Source organism: Anolis carolinensis, chromosome 2 (assembly GCF_035594765.1).
Source record: "Anolis carolinensis isolate JA03-04 chromosome 2, rAnoCar3.1.pri, whole genome shotgun sequence".
Classification (NCBI taxonomy): domain Eukaryota; kingdom Metazoa; phylum Chordata; class Lepidosauria; order Squamata; family Dactyloidae; genus Anolis; species Anolis carolinensis.
In genome coordinates this window covers 126,974,433-126,991,949 of record NC_085842.1, presented here as the reverse complement: position 1 = coordinate 126,991,949, position 17,517 = coordinate 126,974,433, and the positions used below count along the sequence as shown (strand labels likewise).

Genomic DNA, 17,517 nt, shown 5'->3' with positions numbered 1-17,517 from the left:
CAGGTCTTGTATTCCCAGGATGGCAATGCCTGTAATACATTACTTGGGTTCTTCCAGTTTTTCACCTCATATTTCATCCTACACTCATGCTTTATTCAAGGGTAGTGAAATATTGCTTTTGAGCATTCGCCTCTCAGCCATGCTGACCAGGAAAGCAAGAGAAATATAAAACTGTCTAAAGTTGCAGACAGAAAGCTTTAAATTAGCATTCAAAGGAAACCTCTTTGAAGAACCCACATGAGCTTTCTCATGAGCTTTCATTGAAATAATAATGGGTTAATCACCCTTTAATTGTGAATATAATCACGGACCAAATACTCTGAATCTCACTAACTGACTGCTTTCCTTCCTTATCTTTGTTTATTTAATTGTGTTGATTTCTTATATGGCCTCTCCCAATATTTTTTTTTGATCCAGGGCTATGATCTTGTCCTGATATTTGAAGAAGCAAGTTCCATGAAGATGCATGTCACACCTTTGGTGACAATATTGCCAAGGTAACAATATCTCTTTTGTGGACCACAGAACACTTAGCAGGTTGTCAGTTTCCTAAACAGGATAGCAGCGATTTCACTACAGGGCACAGGTAATTTTTTTAAAAAAAAACCCTCCTCCTTACTGCCTACAGGTTAATTTGCATCTTTTGAGATGTGGCTGCATCAGTTGAAGATACATCTGCCAAAATGCCAAGTTCGTCTGAGTGTGTCCAGATGATTCTGGGCAGAAATGGTTGTTGGTGACATCTTACCAGAAGAAACCATAATTATTACCCTGATTGTCCATTAATGTGCCAGCAATGTGTCCTGTCTGAATGTGCTTCAAGGCTGCAGGCTTCACCAAAGGCCACTTTTCCCTAGTTTGCTGCCTTAACTGATCCTCTTCGCAAACTGATATCAGATTTTTCACCACCTGCCATTAATCCCCACATTATTTGAAGCTGTAAATAAAAGAACCCAAAGCTAGACTATTTCCAAAATGTTTAACAGTTAGGTAGTCTACAGCTCTGTCAGGAGGATGGTGAATGAGCTCACAACATGAAAGGGGCTCATACTGAGGAGCTGAAACATGTCCAGGCAAGGGCAACCAAAGTGCTGAAAGGTTCGCAAGCCAAACCCTATGAGGAGTGGTTTATGGTGCTGGGTATGTTTAGCTTGGAGAAAAGAAGGCTGTGAGGGCCATGTTGAATATTTGGAAAGATAAGGCAAGCTCATTTTCTGCTGCGCTAGCAATTAGGACATGGAGCAATAGATTCAAATGGCAGGAAAAGGGATTCAGTCTAAACATTAGAAAGAACTAATGATGAGAAGAGGTTTTTGGCAGTGGAATATGCTGATAGGGAATGTGGTGGAGTCTCCTCTGGAGCTTTTTAAACAGAGACTTGATGGTTATATGTGGAGAGTCCTTTAATTGCATGTCCATAAACAGCAGGGATTGGACTGGATGGCCCTTGTGGTCTCTTCCAACTCTATGATTCATCTGCATCTCACCAACTGATTGCTTTCCTTCCTAATCTTTGTTTATTTAATTGTGTTGCCTTCTTATATGGCCTCTCACATTTTTTTTTGATCCAGGGCTATGATGTTGTCCTGATGTTTGCAGAAGAAAGGTCCATGAAGATGCATACCACATTATTGGTGGCAATATTGTCAAGGTATTGGCATCTAACCAGAAGAAACTATCCAGAATTATCACCCTGATTGTCCATTAATGTGCCAGAAATGTGTAGTATCTGAATGTGCTTCAAGGCTACAGTGTAATTTTCTGCCCCAAAGTGTTGTGGAGGCTCCTTCTTTGGAGTCTTTTAAGTAGAGGGTGGATCTGTGAGGGGTGTTTTGAATGTGATTTTCCTGCTTCTTGGCGGGGGTTAGACTGGATGGCCCATGAGGCCTCTTCCAACTCTATGATTCTATGATTCATCTGGAGTGGTAAACCTCGGAGGCTGTAGTAGGATTCAGAACCTTGGACAACTCCTTTAAGGTGCAGACTGAGCCATTTAAGCCCACTGATACCAAACGCATTGGCTGAAATAAGGTCAGCTGAGCTTTTTTAAACCAGTCATGGGCAAACTTGGGCCCTCCAGGTGTTTTGGAATTCAACTCCCACAATTCCTAAAAGCCTACGCTGTTAGGAATTCTGGGAGTTGAAGTCCAAAACACCTGGAGGGCCCAAGTTTGCCCATGACTCTACTAAAGGGATGCCTTATTGATCTCCCTTGGCAGGCTGGTGCCCAAGTGAGTAACCCAGCCTAGTTTCCCTGCTCATTGGGCCATGATTTGAATTCCGCCTAGGCTGGTGGGGAGGAAAGATGAAGAGATCCTTTGGACCATCTATCCTTTTCTCGCACCCCTAAGGTAGTTCGGGGCACCCCGCAAGGCCTCCCCAAAATTCGCCTCCCATTCCCTGGCTGTTCCAAACCGCTGGGGTTGCTTAGCAACTGCCACCACTGCGCTCCTGCGGGTTCCCCTCTCTTGCCACCCAACGCAATGAGGTCTCGGCGGAAAGAGGGCTGGCTGGGCAAGGAGGGCTCGGCGGGGAGCGTCGCCAGGATCGCGCTTCCCCAAGGCAGGCAGCGCCTGTGCCTCCCCGGGAGACGGGTGGAGGGACCCAGCCTCCCGGAGCCCGGTCGGAACCACGCATGTCTTGAAATCTGCGGCTGCAGAACAGCGCATCGTTTCCACTTTGACCTCCGACTTGAAATCCCGACGCGGAGTCTCCCTTGGGCGGCCCCCCCCGCCCCCGCCCCCGCCCGTGTGTGCCCCCATCACCCTCTTCTCCCTCGCCGCCACCCCAAAGCCCTTTCCCGGGCCGGGGGGCTGCCTCGCCCCTCCGCCGCCGCCCGCCGCCTCCATCCCTCGCCATTCGCGTCCCAATTCCAGCCTCTCCGTTTGTGCAAAACAGTCCAAGCGCTTGATGCCAACCTGGAGGGTTAACCCCTGCCTCCCCATAAGCCAATATTAACCAGGCGGCTGGGAGCGAGCCATGTCTCCTGGCCATCCCAGCCGCGGGACCTGGTAACGGGAGGGAAGGAGGGAGGGGGAGAGCGACGCCGGCACCCGAACTACAACTCCCGAAATCGAGAAGGAGACGTCTCCGGAAAGGAAGGGGGAGAAGGAAAGAAGGGGGGGGCGGCGGAGGAGATGTGTGCGAGGAAGGAGAGAGGGAGCATGAGAGCCAGTCCTCCCCAGCCAGCCAGCCTCTCGGCGCTGGAGGCTTCCTCTCCTTCCTTCAAAATGATCGTGCGGACGCTGCTGCTCTGCTCCCTCATCCACGGGTAAGTGATGCTTTGTCTCAAGGGGGGGGGAGGGGGGCTGTGTGAGAGAAGAAACGCCAAAACGGGGAGACGGAGGATGCTAGCCAGCCTGGGACCCCCCCCCCCCCCCGCCGCCTTTCTATAGCGCTTCTTGTACCTATGGATCGATGCAATGCCTGATCATCCTGGTGCCCCACAATGCAGGAAAAGAAGGGGGGCTTGGCTGAGAGGGGAGATGCCACCCCCCTCCCCGTTTGCAATGCGCCCCTGGCTTCTTTTACGCAGACCTGGCTTGGGCATGTGGTGCCTGTAGGCAGCCATAGCTGTCTCTGCCTTGAGACAGAGAGAGAGAGACCTTAAGGAATGATGCCGGCCTTCTGCATAGCCTGGCCATGTCTTGTTTTGCCTCCTGGGCCCAAGGCAGCTACCTGAAGGGACTCGAAATTCCTCCCCTCTGGCAATGAGAGCGGGGGAAGGGTGTGCATCGGCAGTGATGGCATGCGGAGGTAGCTTTTGAGCCAAAGGAGGTGCACATCTGGATTCCCTGGCTGGGAGCGCAAATGTTGACACTGAGGTGGCAAGGGGCCTCTTCCTTCCGCCCCTTCTCCTTCTGATATGTATTTGTGTTTGTATGGCAAGAATGCAATGCCAGGGCAGCCTGAGGGAGAGGAGGAAGGATGCTCAGAAACACTGTGGTGGGGGATGGAATGGGAGGCAACGGTTACCGCAGTGCTAAGTAAGTAAGCACAGGGCTGCTGAACACGCGTGGCCCCCAAATAGCCGTGGACTCTGCGCTGAGCAGGTTGGGGAGGCCAAGGTAGGAAAGCATTGGCCCTGGCTTCCTCCTGAGAGGCTCCCCCAACAGGACATAAGCTCCATTTTGATGGATGCATGGGGCAAAAGGATCACCCTCTCTTCTAGTGTATTATTTGGCAAATGCTTGAACCATCACTTCCTGCTTTCACATCTCTTTTACCTGCTCCCTTGACAAAGAAAGGGTGATATTTATCTTGCTTCTAATGTTCTCATTGTTTGTGTCATATAAAAATGATAACCAAGGACATTGCAATCCTTATCTTATTTGCCTCTTATTCTCACCAACCTAAATGGTGGAGAAACCTGACACAAAAATGAAAGTACTGCTTTACTAATAAATCCATGAGGGCGAAAAAAGACATGTGAATATTTGGAAAAGGAATGCTTTCAATCCCTGATTGGTGTTTGTAACTATTTCCAGCAGAACATTCAAGCTAGATAGGCCTTCAATTATTGGGCTCCCTTTTGATTTGGATGTCTCAACTTGAATTTATTTTGAAATGACCACTGTTATAACATCTCTTTTATCTTTCTTTTCATGATGGGAAATATTCACACTTCAGAATTTCCATCTAAATGAACAGTGTATATATTAAAACAGCTGCTTTTGTGGCCTTTTCAAAACGATTCCACGAGAATGACAATAAATCTCCCGAAAATAGCTGTCTCTTAAACCTGTAGGCCTGAAGCAACAACTACCATCAGTTCGGCTTCAATGAAAACTTGTTGAAGCCATTCATTTTTCAAAGTCATTCCTTTCCATTTGAACTCCAAAATTATCCCCAAATACAATTTTAAACCCAACCAAACATGTTATTCTTTGAGATTCTATTTGAAAATTATTCTCTCAAATCTTGTCACTTTATTGACTTCATGTCTTGGGAAATGAGGAGGTGCTATGTAGTGAGTCATCTTGAGTTTGTAGAGCATTTCAACAAATCCGTGTTTTAAAATATCAAAATGTATATTTACTAAAAATAGCCACTACAAAAGGAACTGTTAGAAGAGTTTATATCAACAAATATGACTTTTGTTATTAACAATCTAAATTACATTAATATAGGCACAAGTCTGATCTCCCTGAGGCAAGAGTGAGGTATCATTCCCAAGAAGACCCTTTCTTCAGCCCCCACTTGTCTTGCATAACATAGTGTGGGCAGCCAGGGATCCTTTCACCATGCACAATTATAGCACTGCGATTCCATCTTCCGATCAGGCCTCAAGACAGAGTTGATATGGATTTTTGGAAGTCACTAAAATGGAAGTTTCACAGGACAGAAAGAAATATCAACAGGCCAATGTACAAATGTATTTTAGTAGTCTAATATGACAGTCACCAGAGGATGGATTTCCATGCACAATTTATCTCTATTCCTGTGGGACTTCAACACCTGGGGAAAAGTGCATTGTAAAACTGACACTGAACGCGATTTTGAATGTGATTTTCCTGATTCTTGGCAGGGGGTTGGACTGGAGGGCTAGTGAGATCTCTTCCAACTCTATGATTCTATATGGGCCTTCATGTAAATGATATATCTATGTTCCTCCAGACTCCAAACATGGTGCTTTAGGGGAAGTTTCACAAACATTTTCATCCAAGTAATGAGCTATTGTTCACAGGTTTATAGAATACTGGAATAAAATATTTATCCCAGATCTCTTTCTCTAGTATATTAAACAGGTACAACAAATTCACCACAGCACTCTAAAGACAGAAAATCATTGGAAGTGTTTTTTCTAGGGTTGTTGATGAAATTGAAGGGGGTTCCTGTACCTTTAATGCTTGTGTAGAAGAGGAAAAACCAGCAGTTGTTTCTTGTCATGCAACCAGATAGCAAACAATACCTGTTGAAATTCTTGTTTCTACGCAACCTACACAAATCCAAGAGGCCTCTATAGTTTTCACGCTGAAACCCCCTTTCCTTGTACATTGTTATATATCATAATTATTTCCCAGGGACTTGGTTTCCACGAATATTGTTCGATTGAAGCAGGAGTGAATTGTGTTTTTCTTTGGAAATATAGCATGCATTTATTTATGTTATTTGTGTTTCACCTTTCTGACAAAAGATGTTTTAAAACACAGAGTGTCTAATGACAATAAAATTAAGATACAATAGCTGTAGTTTAAATAGATAAACACATTAAAGCACAACATAAAACAGATTAATAAAAAGAAACAAGAGCCCTGTTCCCTTTGCTCTCCAAGGCCTGTTTGTCTGTTGATAGAAGAGCAGAGACGAGGTCCAGCCTAGTCTCTTTTGGAAGGAAGTTCCACAGCCTGGATTGGTCCAGTGAGAAGAACCTTCCTTGCACTCACAAGGCACATGCCTTTCAAGGGGGCAGGGCTGAGAGAAGACCCTTCCCAAAGACCATCAAATCTGGCAAGCATTTAAAGGGATAACACAGTCTTTCAAATTATCTGTTTCCCATTTCACATACGGTAGTGGTTTTCAACCTGTGGGTCCCCAGATGTTTTGGCCTTCAACTCTCAGAATTCTCAGCCAGTTTACCAGCTGTTAGGATTTATGGGAGTTGAAGGCCAAAACATCTGGGCACCCACAGGTTGAGAATCACTGACATAGGTCCTTTTAGGACATAAACTGCACTTTGAAACAGTGACAGAAAGCAGGGTTGTTGTATGTCTTTCGGGCTATGTGACCATGTTCCAGAAGTATTCTCTCCTGACGTTTCGCTCACATCTATGGCAGGCATCCTCAGAGGTTGTGAGGTCAACCTCTGAGGATGCCTTCCATAGATGTGGGCGAAACGTCAGGAGAGAATACTTCTGGAACATGGTCACACAGTCTGAAAGACATACAACAACCCTGTGATCCTGGCCATGAAAGCCTTCGACAACACAGTGACAGAAAGCTATTGTTTACAAGGGAGGCATTTGCTAGTCAACAGCCTGGCCATAATGTTCTGAACTATCTGACATTTACAAATATTTTCAAATTCAGCCTATGTATTGCAGGAAGCAATTTCATCTGTTTGTATTCAAGTTATTTATTTATGTATTGTATTTAAGGAAAGACAACTGCAAAAACATATTGAAACTTCACCTGTCCTCTAAAATCTCCAATTGCACCCTCTTCACTTTCACAAGGAAGGAAGGAATGATCCCATGCAGTGGCTTCATTAGCGTTCCTGTCACCTGCTGCAGTAGCTCATGGTATCACTCCCATGGATCCCCTCCTATGCCAGACCATACAGAATCATAGAAGCATAGAATCATAGAGCTGGAAGAAACCTCATGGGCCATCCAGTCCAATTCCCTGCCAATAAGCAGGAAATAGCATTCAAAGCACCCCTGACAGATGGCCATCCAGCCTCTGTTTCAAAGCCTCGCAAGAAGGAGCCTCCACCACACTCCAGGGCAGAGAGTTCCACTACCAAACAGCTCTCACAGTCAGGAAGTTCTTCCTAATGTTCAGGTGGAATCTCCTTTCCTGTAGTTTGAAGCCATTGTTCCACATCGTGGTGTTCAGGGCAGTAGAAAATAAGCCTGCTCCTTCCTCCCTATGACTTCCCCTCACATTACAATCCTTAATAATATTTTTGCACTATTTTTTCTCATGAATCGTAATTCCCATATGTCACTGAATGTACTGACAAAATCAGTGACTATAAAAAATAGAAACTATGGCATGTGTTCAGAGTCTGTGGAGACAAAACAATGTCATTTGAAACGTCATTACAATTGGGAAATCATTATAGTTCTGGCTGAAGTGCATACACATTAGAAAGTTCAAAGAGTAAATCAGTATAGAGTCTCCCCACAACAGAATATGAACCAGATAGCTGGTTTATATCGATGCAATATGTGTGCATGGTCTATGAATGATGTTGTGGTTATATCAACCTACAGGTTTATTTTTTCTATAAAAATAATAAATGTTTGCTAAAACATTGCACAAAAATATTTTGATAACCATTTTGGTGTCACCCCCTCTGATACCCAGTGTGGGCTGCATTTCCCACACTCACCTAGTGATATCATTGGTCCCATGTAAATGAAGATGGAGGCATATTTGGTAGATTTTCAGTTTTACATTGAATATACTTTAAATAGCTCCAGAAGTTTTGGGGATTTTCTGCTGGCAGATCCTATGCTGTTTTGGGGTGGGGAGAGGAGGTAATTCAACCAAAAAAATAATGTTTTGTGAAAGTAATTTAATTAATACATACTGGAAGCTGGCTAATTTGGGGAGAGGAGTGAAATCTATGCTTTTTCCTTAAGTTAGTGTTGCAGCTGCATACTCTGAGGGAAATGTGATTTTGCCCACCTGGTTTAGGACATAGGTTGTGACAGTGAATGGACTGTGTTCGTGGATGCTTTGGCCTTCAAGTTGCCTGCTAACGTATTGTGACATGAATTTCATGGGGTTTGCTTAGACAATAAATACTCAGAAATGGTTTTGCCAGTTCCTTCTCCTGAAATGCAACCAACAGCACCTGGTATTCATTAATATTCTTCCATACGAGTACTATCCAGAACTGACCCTGTTTTTCTTTCAAGATAAAAAAAGGATCTGGTTCCTTTATGCTGTGTACCAACTGACAAGTCCCTGTGACACTTATGCCAGGACAATACTGAGAACCTTAGTTATTTTATTATGATGTTTCAAAAATTGAACATCCACTAGCTGTATCTCTCAGGTGAAGTAGCAATCCCCTCACTTTCTACACAAATGAAAAGGTGGCAGACTTATTTATCCCCTGAAAGAATACCTCTTCAATCCCTTAACCTTCTTCTGAGTCATCCCACTCACTTGTACAAATAGAAAAGGGGAGTGCTCAATACCACAACTCACATTGACTATTTGGTAGACCAGATTTGGGGAAATTGTTGTCCTCTATGTTTTTCTAAAACAGGTCCTATCTGCCCTAGCCAACAAAACCAGTTATTAGTTGTTTATTCGTTCAGTTGCTTCCAACTCTTTGTGACCTCACAGACCAGCTCAAGCCAGCGCTCCCTTTCAGCCGTCACAACCCCCAGGTCCTTCAACATCAAGCCAGTTACTTCAAGGATACCATCCACCCATCTTGCACTTGGTCAGACCCTCTTTCTTTTTCCTTTCATTTTTCCCAGCATCTTTCTCTTCTCCAAGCTTTCCTGTCTTCTCATTATGTGGCCAAAGTACTTCATCTTTGCCTCTAATATCCTTCCCTTCAGTGAGCAGTTGGGCATTATATTCTGGAGAATGGGCTGGTTGGATCTTCTTGCAGTCCAAGAATTGCATTCTCAGAATTTTCCTTCAACACTACCAGTTATTAGACATAATGAGAATTGCAGACCAAAAACATATGTTTCCCAGTCATATTGTAGACACTGGGAAGCGGTGAACTTGTGTTCATCTTTTATTCAGTAGTTTCAAGCACAGCAAGATAAGCATTCTCTTTCCTAAAGCTCTCCACATATTCCAGATACCTTGAGAAATCTGTATCTTCCATCATTGCTAGGTTGTAGATCTCCGACATGCACAGGGAACCCAAGGAAGAATTGTTCTGGGCAACCATGAAATGTAGTTGTCAAAGAGACATTTCTGTTCATTACCCATTATCTGTCACCTGCAGATATGGATCCCTCCTGTAGGGGACAAATGTATCTCAGAAGAACCATGAGACACATGCCAGTAGCACAGGACATAAACAGGCTATATGTTTACGTTGTTGCCAATGCAATTTCTCAGGGTCATTTGTCTACCTTTTCTAGCCATCTCATAGACTTCTTGTATATAAACTTCATCATGTGAATCTAACCTCATTGGTATGACTTGTATGCCATACTGGACTACATATGAGATGTATGTAATTCTGCGATTGAACACCTAGTCTAAGGATCTTTTTTCATACTGGTTAGATTTCTGTGGTGCTTATGCAAGTAGAGTAGCACAGGGGATATTTTTCAAGGTCAGTATATGAAGCTATGCAAAAAAAAAAAAGAGCCTGCCTGTGCCAGTAGGCAGCAAATGCTATAAATCATTTCCCATATATACGAATGAGAATTTAAATAGTATTCTGAAAGTAAAAAATGACTCAATTACTAGGAATTACTAGTAACCTGCTGCTTAAAAGATGTCCAGTAGCTTGTTTCTTAATGAAGTTCTCATGGCCTTACATAAGGAAGTTAGTCTTTTGATGCCAGCTAGCGCTGTAGTTATTGCTTTGCTATTATGCCAAGAGGTTTTTTTTTATCAGCAACAAATTATAATGGTGAAAGGTAAGGCTGCTGAAATTATTTTATAGTCAATCTAAGGCAGAGATGGGGAAGCTGTGGCCAATAACTCTCATCAGCATATTTGTGTTGTTGTTGTTGTCATTGTTGTTGTTGTTGTTGTTGTTACTATAATTATTAATTTGGTAAGGAACTGTGTGTGTGGGGGGGTGTCATCCAAAAAATTTGGAGTGTCAACGTTTCCCGACTGCTAATCTAAGGCTTAGGTCACTTAGGATCCCAGAATTCATGTTTTCTGAATGGCTTATATGCATTGTTGTGTGAGCTAAGCCATATGGGCTTATGCAAGTACACTTGTTTGAATTATTTCAATTCATGAGAAATGTTCTTCACAAGGTGTACATGGTGACCCATCTCTTATGTTTGAACTTTCAAGGGCCATGCTGTGAGCAGTAGGCTGGTCTGAGCCAGCAGCTAGAACTCAAATCAATACTTGTGATTGAAGTCGAAGTCAGAAGTGTGAGACAAGTTCTGAAAAAACAATTGGACAACTTAAGGACTATATTAGATGCCAGGATGATATGGTTCAATGTACAGGAAGAATCAATAGCCCCAGAGAAAAGGTTAGCCCAGGCCCTCTGAATACTAATCTAATTATGCAATGTGCATTTCTCAATACCAAATGCTTATGCTCCAAACTTAAGTCCCAGTGGCTCTTGATAGAGGCTCTTTTTTCAGTTGTTATTCCTCTCCTCATCCTCCTTGTCTTCCTTATCCTCATCTTATCCTTCTCTTTCTCTTTCTTCTCCATCAGTCTTAAACTTAGCAGCTGCTAATTAAAAATCTAACTAATGCATAATATTTGGAGAAACACAGATAAGATCCATCCTGTCATTTTAATGGCTATTTTCTATAATTTATGCAAGTGCTGCCTCCCTTGAGGCTTTTTGCTTGGGCATGAAATTTATCAAAGATGATGGATTAAACTGTCTTGATATGATTTGATTTCTAGCTTCAGTGATGCCCTTTGTTTACCTTATACTCAAGCAATTCTTTGAAATATTATTGTCAAAGTTTTGTGCCTTTTGTGCATTGATCAAGAAGCATGCAAAATTGAAGCCTTCCTGTAATAAGGTACTCTGCATTATGAGGGTTCTTGATCACATGGAAGCTTCTAGGTACCCTTAGCTGAATATGTCTAGAATCTCCATAGCCAGAAAAAAAATTCAGGGTGGGGTGGGGGTGGGAGTGGTGAAACTTCTTTTTAGCGAATCATGACGAGTAGTTCCATAACGCAAAATAATTTAGAAATCAGGCTCCATCGATAAGCTTTAATGGACACTCAAGACAGATAAACGTCAGTGGACACTCATGGGGATTTAGTTAACCAGTTAAAATTAATGAGTAAACCAGGGGTTTTTTAACCTGAAAATTTTCGGGCGGGGGGGGGGAGTGAACCTCTACCCCCATCCCCTTGGCTACAGCCCTGATGCTGAGTCAAATGGGCAAAACTTAGAAGTTGTGTGAGGGATTTCCTTCTGGATGGGTATGCTGCGAGATCAAATCCCTCTTCTTCCAGCTTGCTTCCATTTTCCCTGATGTGGTGGGACCTTAAATGACTCCAATTGTGAAGGTTATCCTACTTCTGCTGTAGGTATCAAGAGATCATCAAGGTATGATCTTATTTAATCTCCCAGTTAGCTTTGGATCAGATACTATATATATATATATATATATATATATATATATATATATATATATATATTAGTCTATTTGCAAATTTTATTATATACATATAAAAACCAAGAATTTGGGGAAGAGAGGGGGATCATGAGAAAAGGAGGGGAAGGGTAGGGGGATAGGGATGGGGGTTGGCAGGGTTAGAGGAGGAAACAGGGTAAGCATACAGGTATCGGGGGATGGGGGTGGGGGGATGTACTTCTGGATTGAAAACCTTTACCTATGCACTCTATAGTTTTTCAATATAAATAGCATATTCTGGTCATATGTGGCTTTTGCTAAGCTGCATAAGGATATCTTCAGATATAAGTAAAAGTCTGTACTCTCCACCAGATTGGGGATTAGCAACTAAATTGCATTTCCAGTTGCCCAACCTTTTAGCATAATGCGAACTTGTCAAATCTTGCTAAATATAAATGTGGCAGGTAGGTGAATTAATGAGAATGACAAAACCATTCTGGGTAATATTACTTCTCCAGAATGACCTTATATATGGAAGCAAATGGAGGGACTGAGGATGGTGCAATATCGCTGCTTTGCAGCGTTTTAATTTTTGCATACTTTTTATCATGTTTTTATCATGTTTTAATTGTTTTGTTCTTATAGTATATTTGTTGCTGGCCCTCGTGGCAGAATGTAAACCGCTCTGAGTCCCCTCGGGGAGAAGGGCGGGGTATAAATGCATGTAATAAAAAATAAATAAATGCTCATGAAACAACACATATCTCTATATCATTTAGTTATTCATACATAGCTAAGTAACTGGTGTAGGATACCAGTTGTTCATCTCTTACATTTCAAAACCTGGCAATTTTTAAGCCAACTGTATGGGACTAATATTATGGGATTAGGGGAACTGAGTTTCTTGACATCTGGAATAACAATGATGATGACGATGACGATGATGATGATGATATAAACTTTATTTATACCCCACCACCATCTCCTAAAGAGCCTTGGGGCAGCTCACAAAGCACTCAAGGTGCAAACACACAGAATACAAAAAGTGTAAAAACAATAACATAAAACAATAAACAACCAACATTAAACATCACAACCTCGCAATGCCCCCTAGTTAAAATCAATAAAATACAGAACCAGCTGCAGGTAAACAATGTTTGATAGCAAACAATCTGAGTCTTGTAAAGTGCTTGATTGAAAATCTATAGGTCCTCATGTATTCATTAAAGGAATCTAGATATGGTCAAATGCTTGATGGAAAAACCATGTCTTCAGTTGTGTGCGGAAGGCTTGGAGAGTGGGGGTTTGCCTGATCTCCCTCAGCAGGGAATTCCAAAGCCAGGGGACCTCTACTGAGAAGGCCCTATCTCTCGTCCCCTACAACCACACTTGAGATGGAAGTGGGATCGAGAGGAGGGTCTCCCCGGTAGATCTTAGTGCCCAATAATAATACCAATAATACTCTGATGTTATACAGTATCTATAGTTCTTCTTTGCCTTCAACCATATGAAAAAGCCAGGACAGTGGCAGTATCCATGTTTTAAATGCAACATATTCCAGTTTCAATTCCTGGCACCTATAGATCAATTTAGAAAAAAGACCCTGTTTGAAACTTAGTCAGTCAGCTGCTGAACTAAAACCAATAGAAAATGGGGGATTCATATGTTTCTTTTACTATCTTAGTGTGAACTTAGTGTGATCGTCTATCTAGTCCTCATTCCATTAATGGAAAGCTATACTTTGTAACTAGTATCTACTCAGGACAGGTCTACCTGTGGATATCTGAGTTCTGGAAGGAGGCTGCAGCTCAGTAGTAGAGCATTTTTCTTGTATGCAGAAAGTCCCAGGTTGGAAAACAATCCTGATGAAAACTTTGGTGGGACACTGTGAATTGATGTACTCACAACAAGAACTTATTTGCAAAATCAAATTTACATTGTTGCCCAGATCTAAAAAAAGATGCAAGTCAAGACTCTGAATATCCAGAATTATAATCTTAAAGACTTCAGCCCACAAAGGGGTGGAAGGTGGGAGCATTCGGAATCGTCTTCTTTGTGTTCTGTTCCATGGTGTTCCATCTTTAAAGAAACCAGATAATTTACTAACCCCCATCAAACAGGACCACATTTGCCCACTTTTAAGTGAATCACCAGTTTAATGGATTGAAGATGGAGAAACACAAAACTTCCCATCCCACATTAAATTACCTGATTTTAGCTATTTCTATGCACAGGGAGACTGAAAGGGGTGATTTTGGGAACTACCCCAATCACTGAAATTACCCGAGTTCGCCAAGCCGCTATGAGACCAATAAAGAGCCCAAAATTAGTTGAGGACAAACACACCTTTATTAGGTAGCTACCGGCTGACAGAGCCACACAGCAATGTGAGGCTGCAAAAGCTGTCGGCCAAGAATGTTTTCATCCCGGCCAATTTATAGGGCAGTTGTTTATCACATTTCAGTTCCTCTTTCTGAACTGGAATTCACTGGAAATCCCCCATTTCAGTTTGTGGTGAGCTAGAGTTTCCTGCGTTGTCAACAAGTCCAGGATATTCTAACCACAACATTTCAGCAGGTGCAAGCAGAAAATATGTAACACATATATATTGCATACATTTCTTGGAATCGGCCCACCACAAGCTTGACCACAACTGAATTATTGCTTAAACATAGAACACATGCTGATAAACAGCAAGTTGCAAATCTTCATAATTCAGAGGGGAGACTGATCCTTTTAATTTCACAGCAGACAGGCAATTCTAAAATGGAGTCACGTTGGCTAAGTGACCCCTTCATTCCCCCGTTTTTTCTTGTAACCAAGGAAGACATTTTCTTGGTTACACAGACCATCCAATTACAGTGGGGTGGTTTCTTGTTCCATGGTGTTTAACTGCATGTACATGACACGCTGAACTTCCCTGTGCTGACTGAAAGTAGCAGTGATCAGTCTCGCCATCATGTTTCTTAAGCAGGACATAATACAAGGCAAAAAAAGCAAAGCCAGAAGTATAATTAGCAAAATTATAAACAATACTTTAACGAGGTCTCGTAACCAATTAAGATTCGGGAGCCAGCTAAAAAGCCAATCAAACCAACCAGTTCCCTTGGGGGTGTAAGTAGCCCTTATTGTGGAGACAACAGTGTTGATTTTGGCCACATCAGATTCAATAAGTCCAGACTCATTGACATAATGGCAGCAAGTTGTGTTCAACCATATGCATAAGCCACCTTCTGCTGCCAGAAGGTAATCTAATGCCATCTTGTGTTGCATGAGGACTCCTGCCAGTGAGTCAATTTCAGTCTGGAGTGCTTTCATGCCTATAACAGTCTGATTAGCCAAAATTTCCAGTTGGGCAGAGAGCCTCCTTAGTTGTTTGACATTTAGGGCAACTCCCAGACTAGGGAACAAGATTGTTGCAAATCTTTCTCCCTCTGAAAGATACGTATTATCAGGATCATAGCCACGTTTTTCATCATATGATCTTTTAGGCCTGTTCCACCGGTCAGCTGCTTCCAATGCATGCAGGGGCTGCTCTCGCGGGTGTATCCCAATATTAGTGGGGACTAGGGTACCAATAGTGCAAGTTCCAACCCATAGTGGGGGTAAGACTTTACCTCCCCACTTCCCACATATCCAGAAATACCCCGGAGGCAATCCTCCCATTGCATGGTTATCAAGCAGTATACCGGGCCTTGGCCTTCCAGGAATTTGGTATTCCATTGGGAAATTTCCTCGCGTCCGGATCAAATCTTGCCGCGGTGGGGGTGCAGCCTTCACCACTGGTGATCGGGGTGAAGATGCAGCACCACCCACAGGCGGTTGTGGTGGAGCCGCCGCTCCCGCCTCAGGTGGCTGAGTTGCTGCCCGAGGCAGCTCCGACCCGGGCTTAACCACATATATTTTGGGGGGTGTGTTAACTTTCCCATTACGGGCCGGACGAGAGGGCGGTTTCTTGTCACCCCCCTCTGGTGAGGCCGCTTGCCTCCTCAATCTTTGCGTGTGACCATCCTGTTGTGGCTGTAGCTGTTCAACTCCAAAGTGTATGTTGTCATAATATACAGGGAGAGTGAGATTACAACGGGGGTAATCTCCTACTTCTATGAGATTGGCTTGGGGGAAGTTCTTATGATCAATTTCTGAGATCCCTTCTTTTGATCGTGTCAAACAGGCTGATGCGGCTGGTGCAGTATCATCAAGGGCCAATAAAAATTGGGCTGAATCAGTCAACCCCTCTTCACGTTCATATGTCCAAGGGGTGAACAATTTCCATCCAGATATATCCAGCAGTGGCCCTGCTTTCATGACCCAACCCTCATATTGGGAGTGAGGGCTATGGGCACAAATCCAGCAGTCTGCAACCTCTGCTTCTTTGGCTATCTCTTTAATTAATTGGTGGAACATGTTCTTGTCCCAACCCATCTGAGCCTGCACCAATGGCATCATTATCAATATCAATAAGTATAATTGTGTCCTCATTTTTACGCTGGTGTTTGTCCTCAATATCACAAAATTTCAGCCAACACAGAAACAGAATACAACCCACACAGGAACCCCCAATTCCCCACACCCAAAACCAAGTGTCCATTCGGTCTTTTGGGACACTCTCGGAAGTGTACCCTCCTTCCTTCTTCAAGGCGGTTCTTGGTAACCTGACCTCTGGGGCTAGCTCTAGGTAGCTTCGGGCCCCTCCTCTTCAGGGCAGCTCTTGGTAGCTTGACCCTTAGGGCGGGTGAGTGTGAATTTTAGTGGATTGTCCTTGTGTAGGTTTACCTTCCAGTAATCAGGATCTTTGGTGGTGTAGTCCTTCTTGATACGAGTGTAATGTACCCACGGCTTTATACCCTTTAACTTCACAGCAGTAGGGGTTGTAAGTAACACCTCCAGTGGTCCCTTCCACCTTGGGCCGAGGGGATCGCACTTCCAATCTTTCAGCCAAACAAAGTCTCCTGGTGAGAAAGAATGTAACGCAGTAACGGGAAAAGGGTAACGCAGCATGCCAGTATATTTATACAGTTTGTTTAACACTGTACCCAAAGCTTGGACTTCTTTTATCAATTCTTGTTTTCCTAATTCATGTATGTCTCCTTGCAGAGGTCTAATTTTCAGAGGGGGTCTTCCATACAATAATTCATAAGGTGACAAACCCAGCACCCTTGTGGGGGTGCATCTAACCTTCAGTAATGCCATTGGCAATATTTGAACCCATGTCATTCCAGTCTCTTGACACATCTTTGAGATTGTTCCTTTCAAAGTCCTGTTCATTCTCTCTACTTTCCCCGAAGATTGGGGCCGGTAAGCACAATGCAATTTCCAAGCGGTCCCTAACAACTGGGCTAGGCACCCTAAGACCTGGTGAACAAAGGCCGGGCCATTGTCACTCCCAATGTGTAAAGGTATTCCGTACCTAGGGATTACATCCCTCATCAGGGCACGGCTGACCTCCACAGCTTTCTCAGAGGTGGTAGGATATGCTTCCACCCACCCTGAGAATGTGCATACCATTACCAACATGTAATGAAATCTTTGGACTTTTGGCATTTCAGTGAAATCAACCACTAGAGACTCA

General features: G+C 43.2%; 1 protein-coding gene across 2 annotated transcripts in view; it reads left to right on the top strand.

The window, feature by feature from the left end:
• The first annotated feature begins 2,533 nt into the window (after positions 1–2,533).
• Positions 2,534–17,517, top strand: part of gabrg2 (gamma-aminobutyric acid type A receptor subunit gamma2) — a 93,917-nt gene continuing 78,933 nt past the window's right edge. Inside the window, exon 1 of one of the 2 annotated variants that reach the window (XM_003215116.4) lies at positions 2,534–3,271. In XM_003215116.4, coding sequence (XP_003215164.2) covers positions 3,138–3,271 — 134 coding nt within the window. In that variant the 5' untranslated portion in view covers positions 2,534–3,137. The remainder of the gene's footprint in view (positions 3,272–17,517) is intronic. The other variant, XM_008113147.3, reaches the window with a different exon arrangement.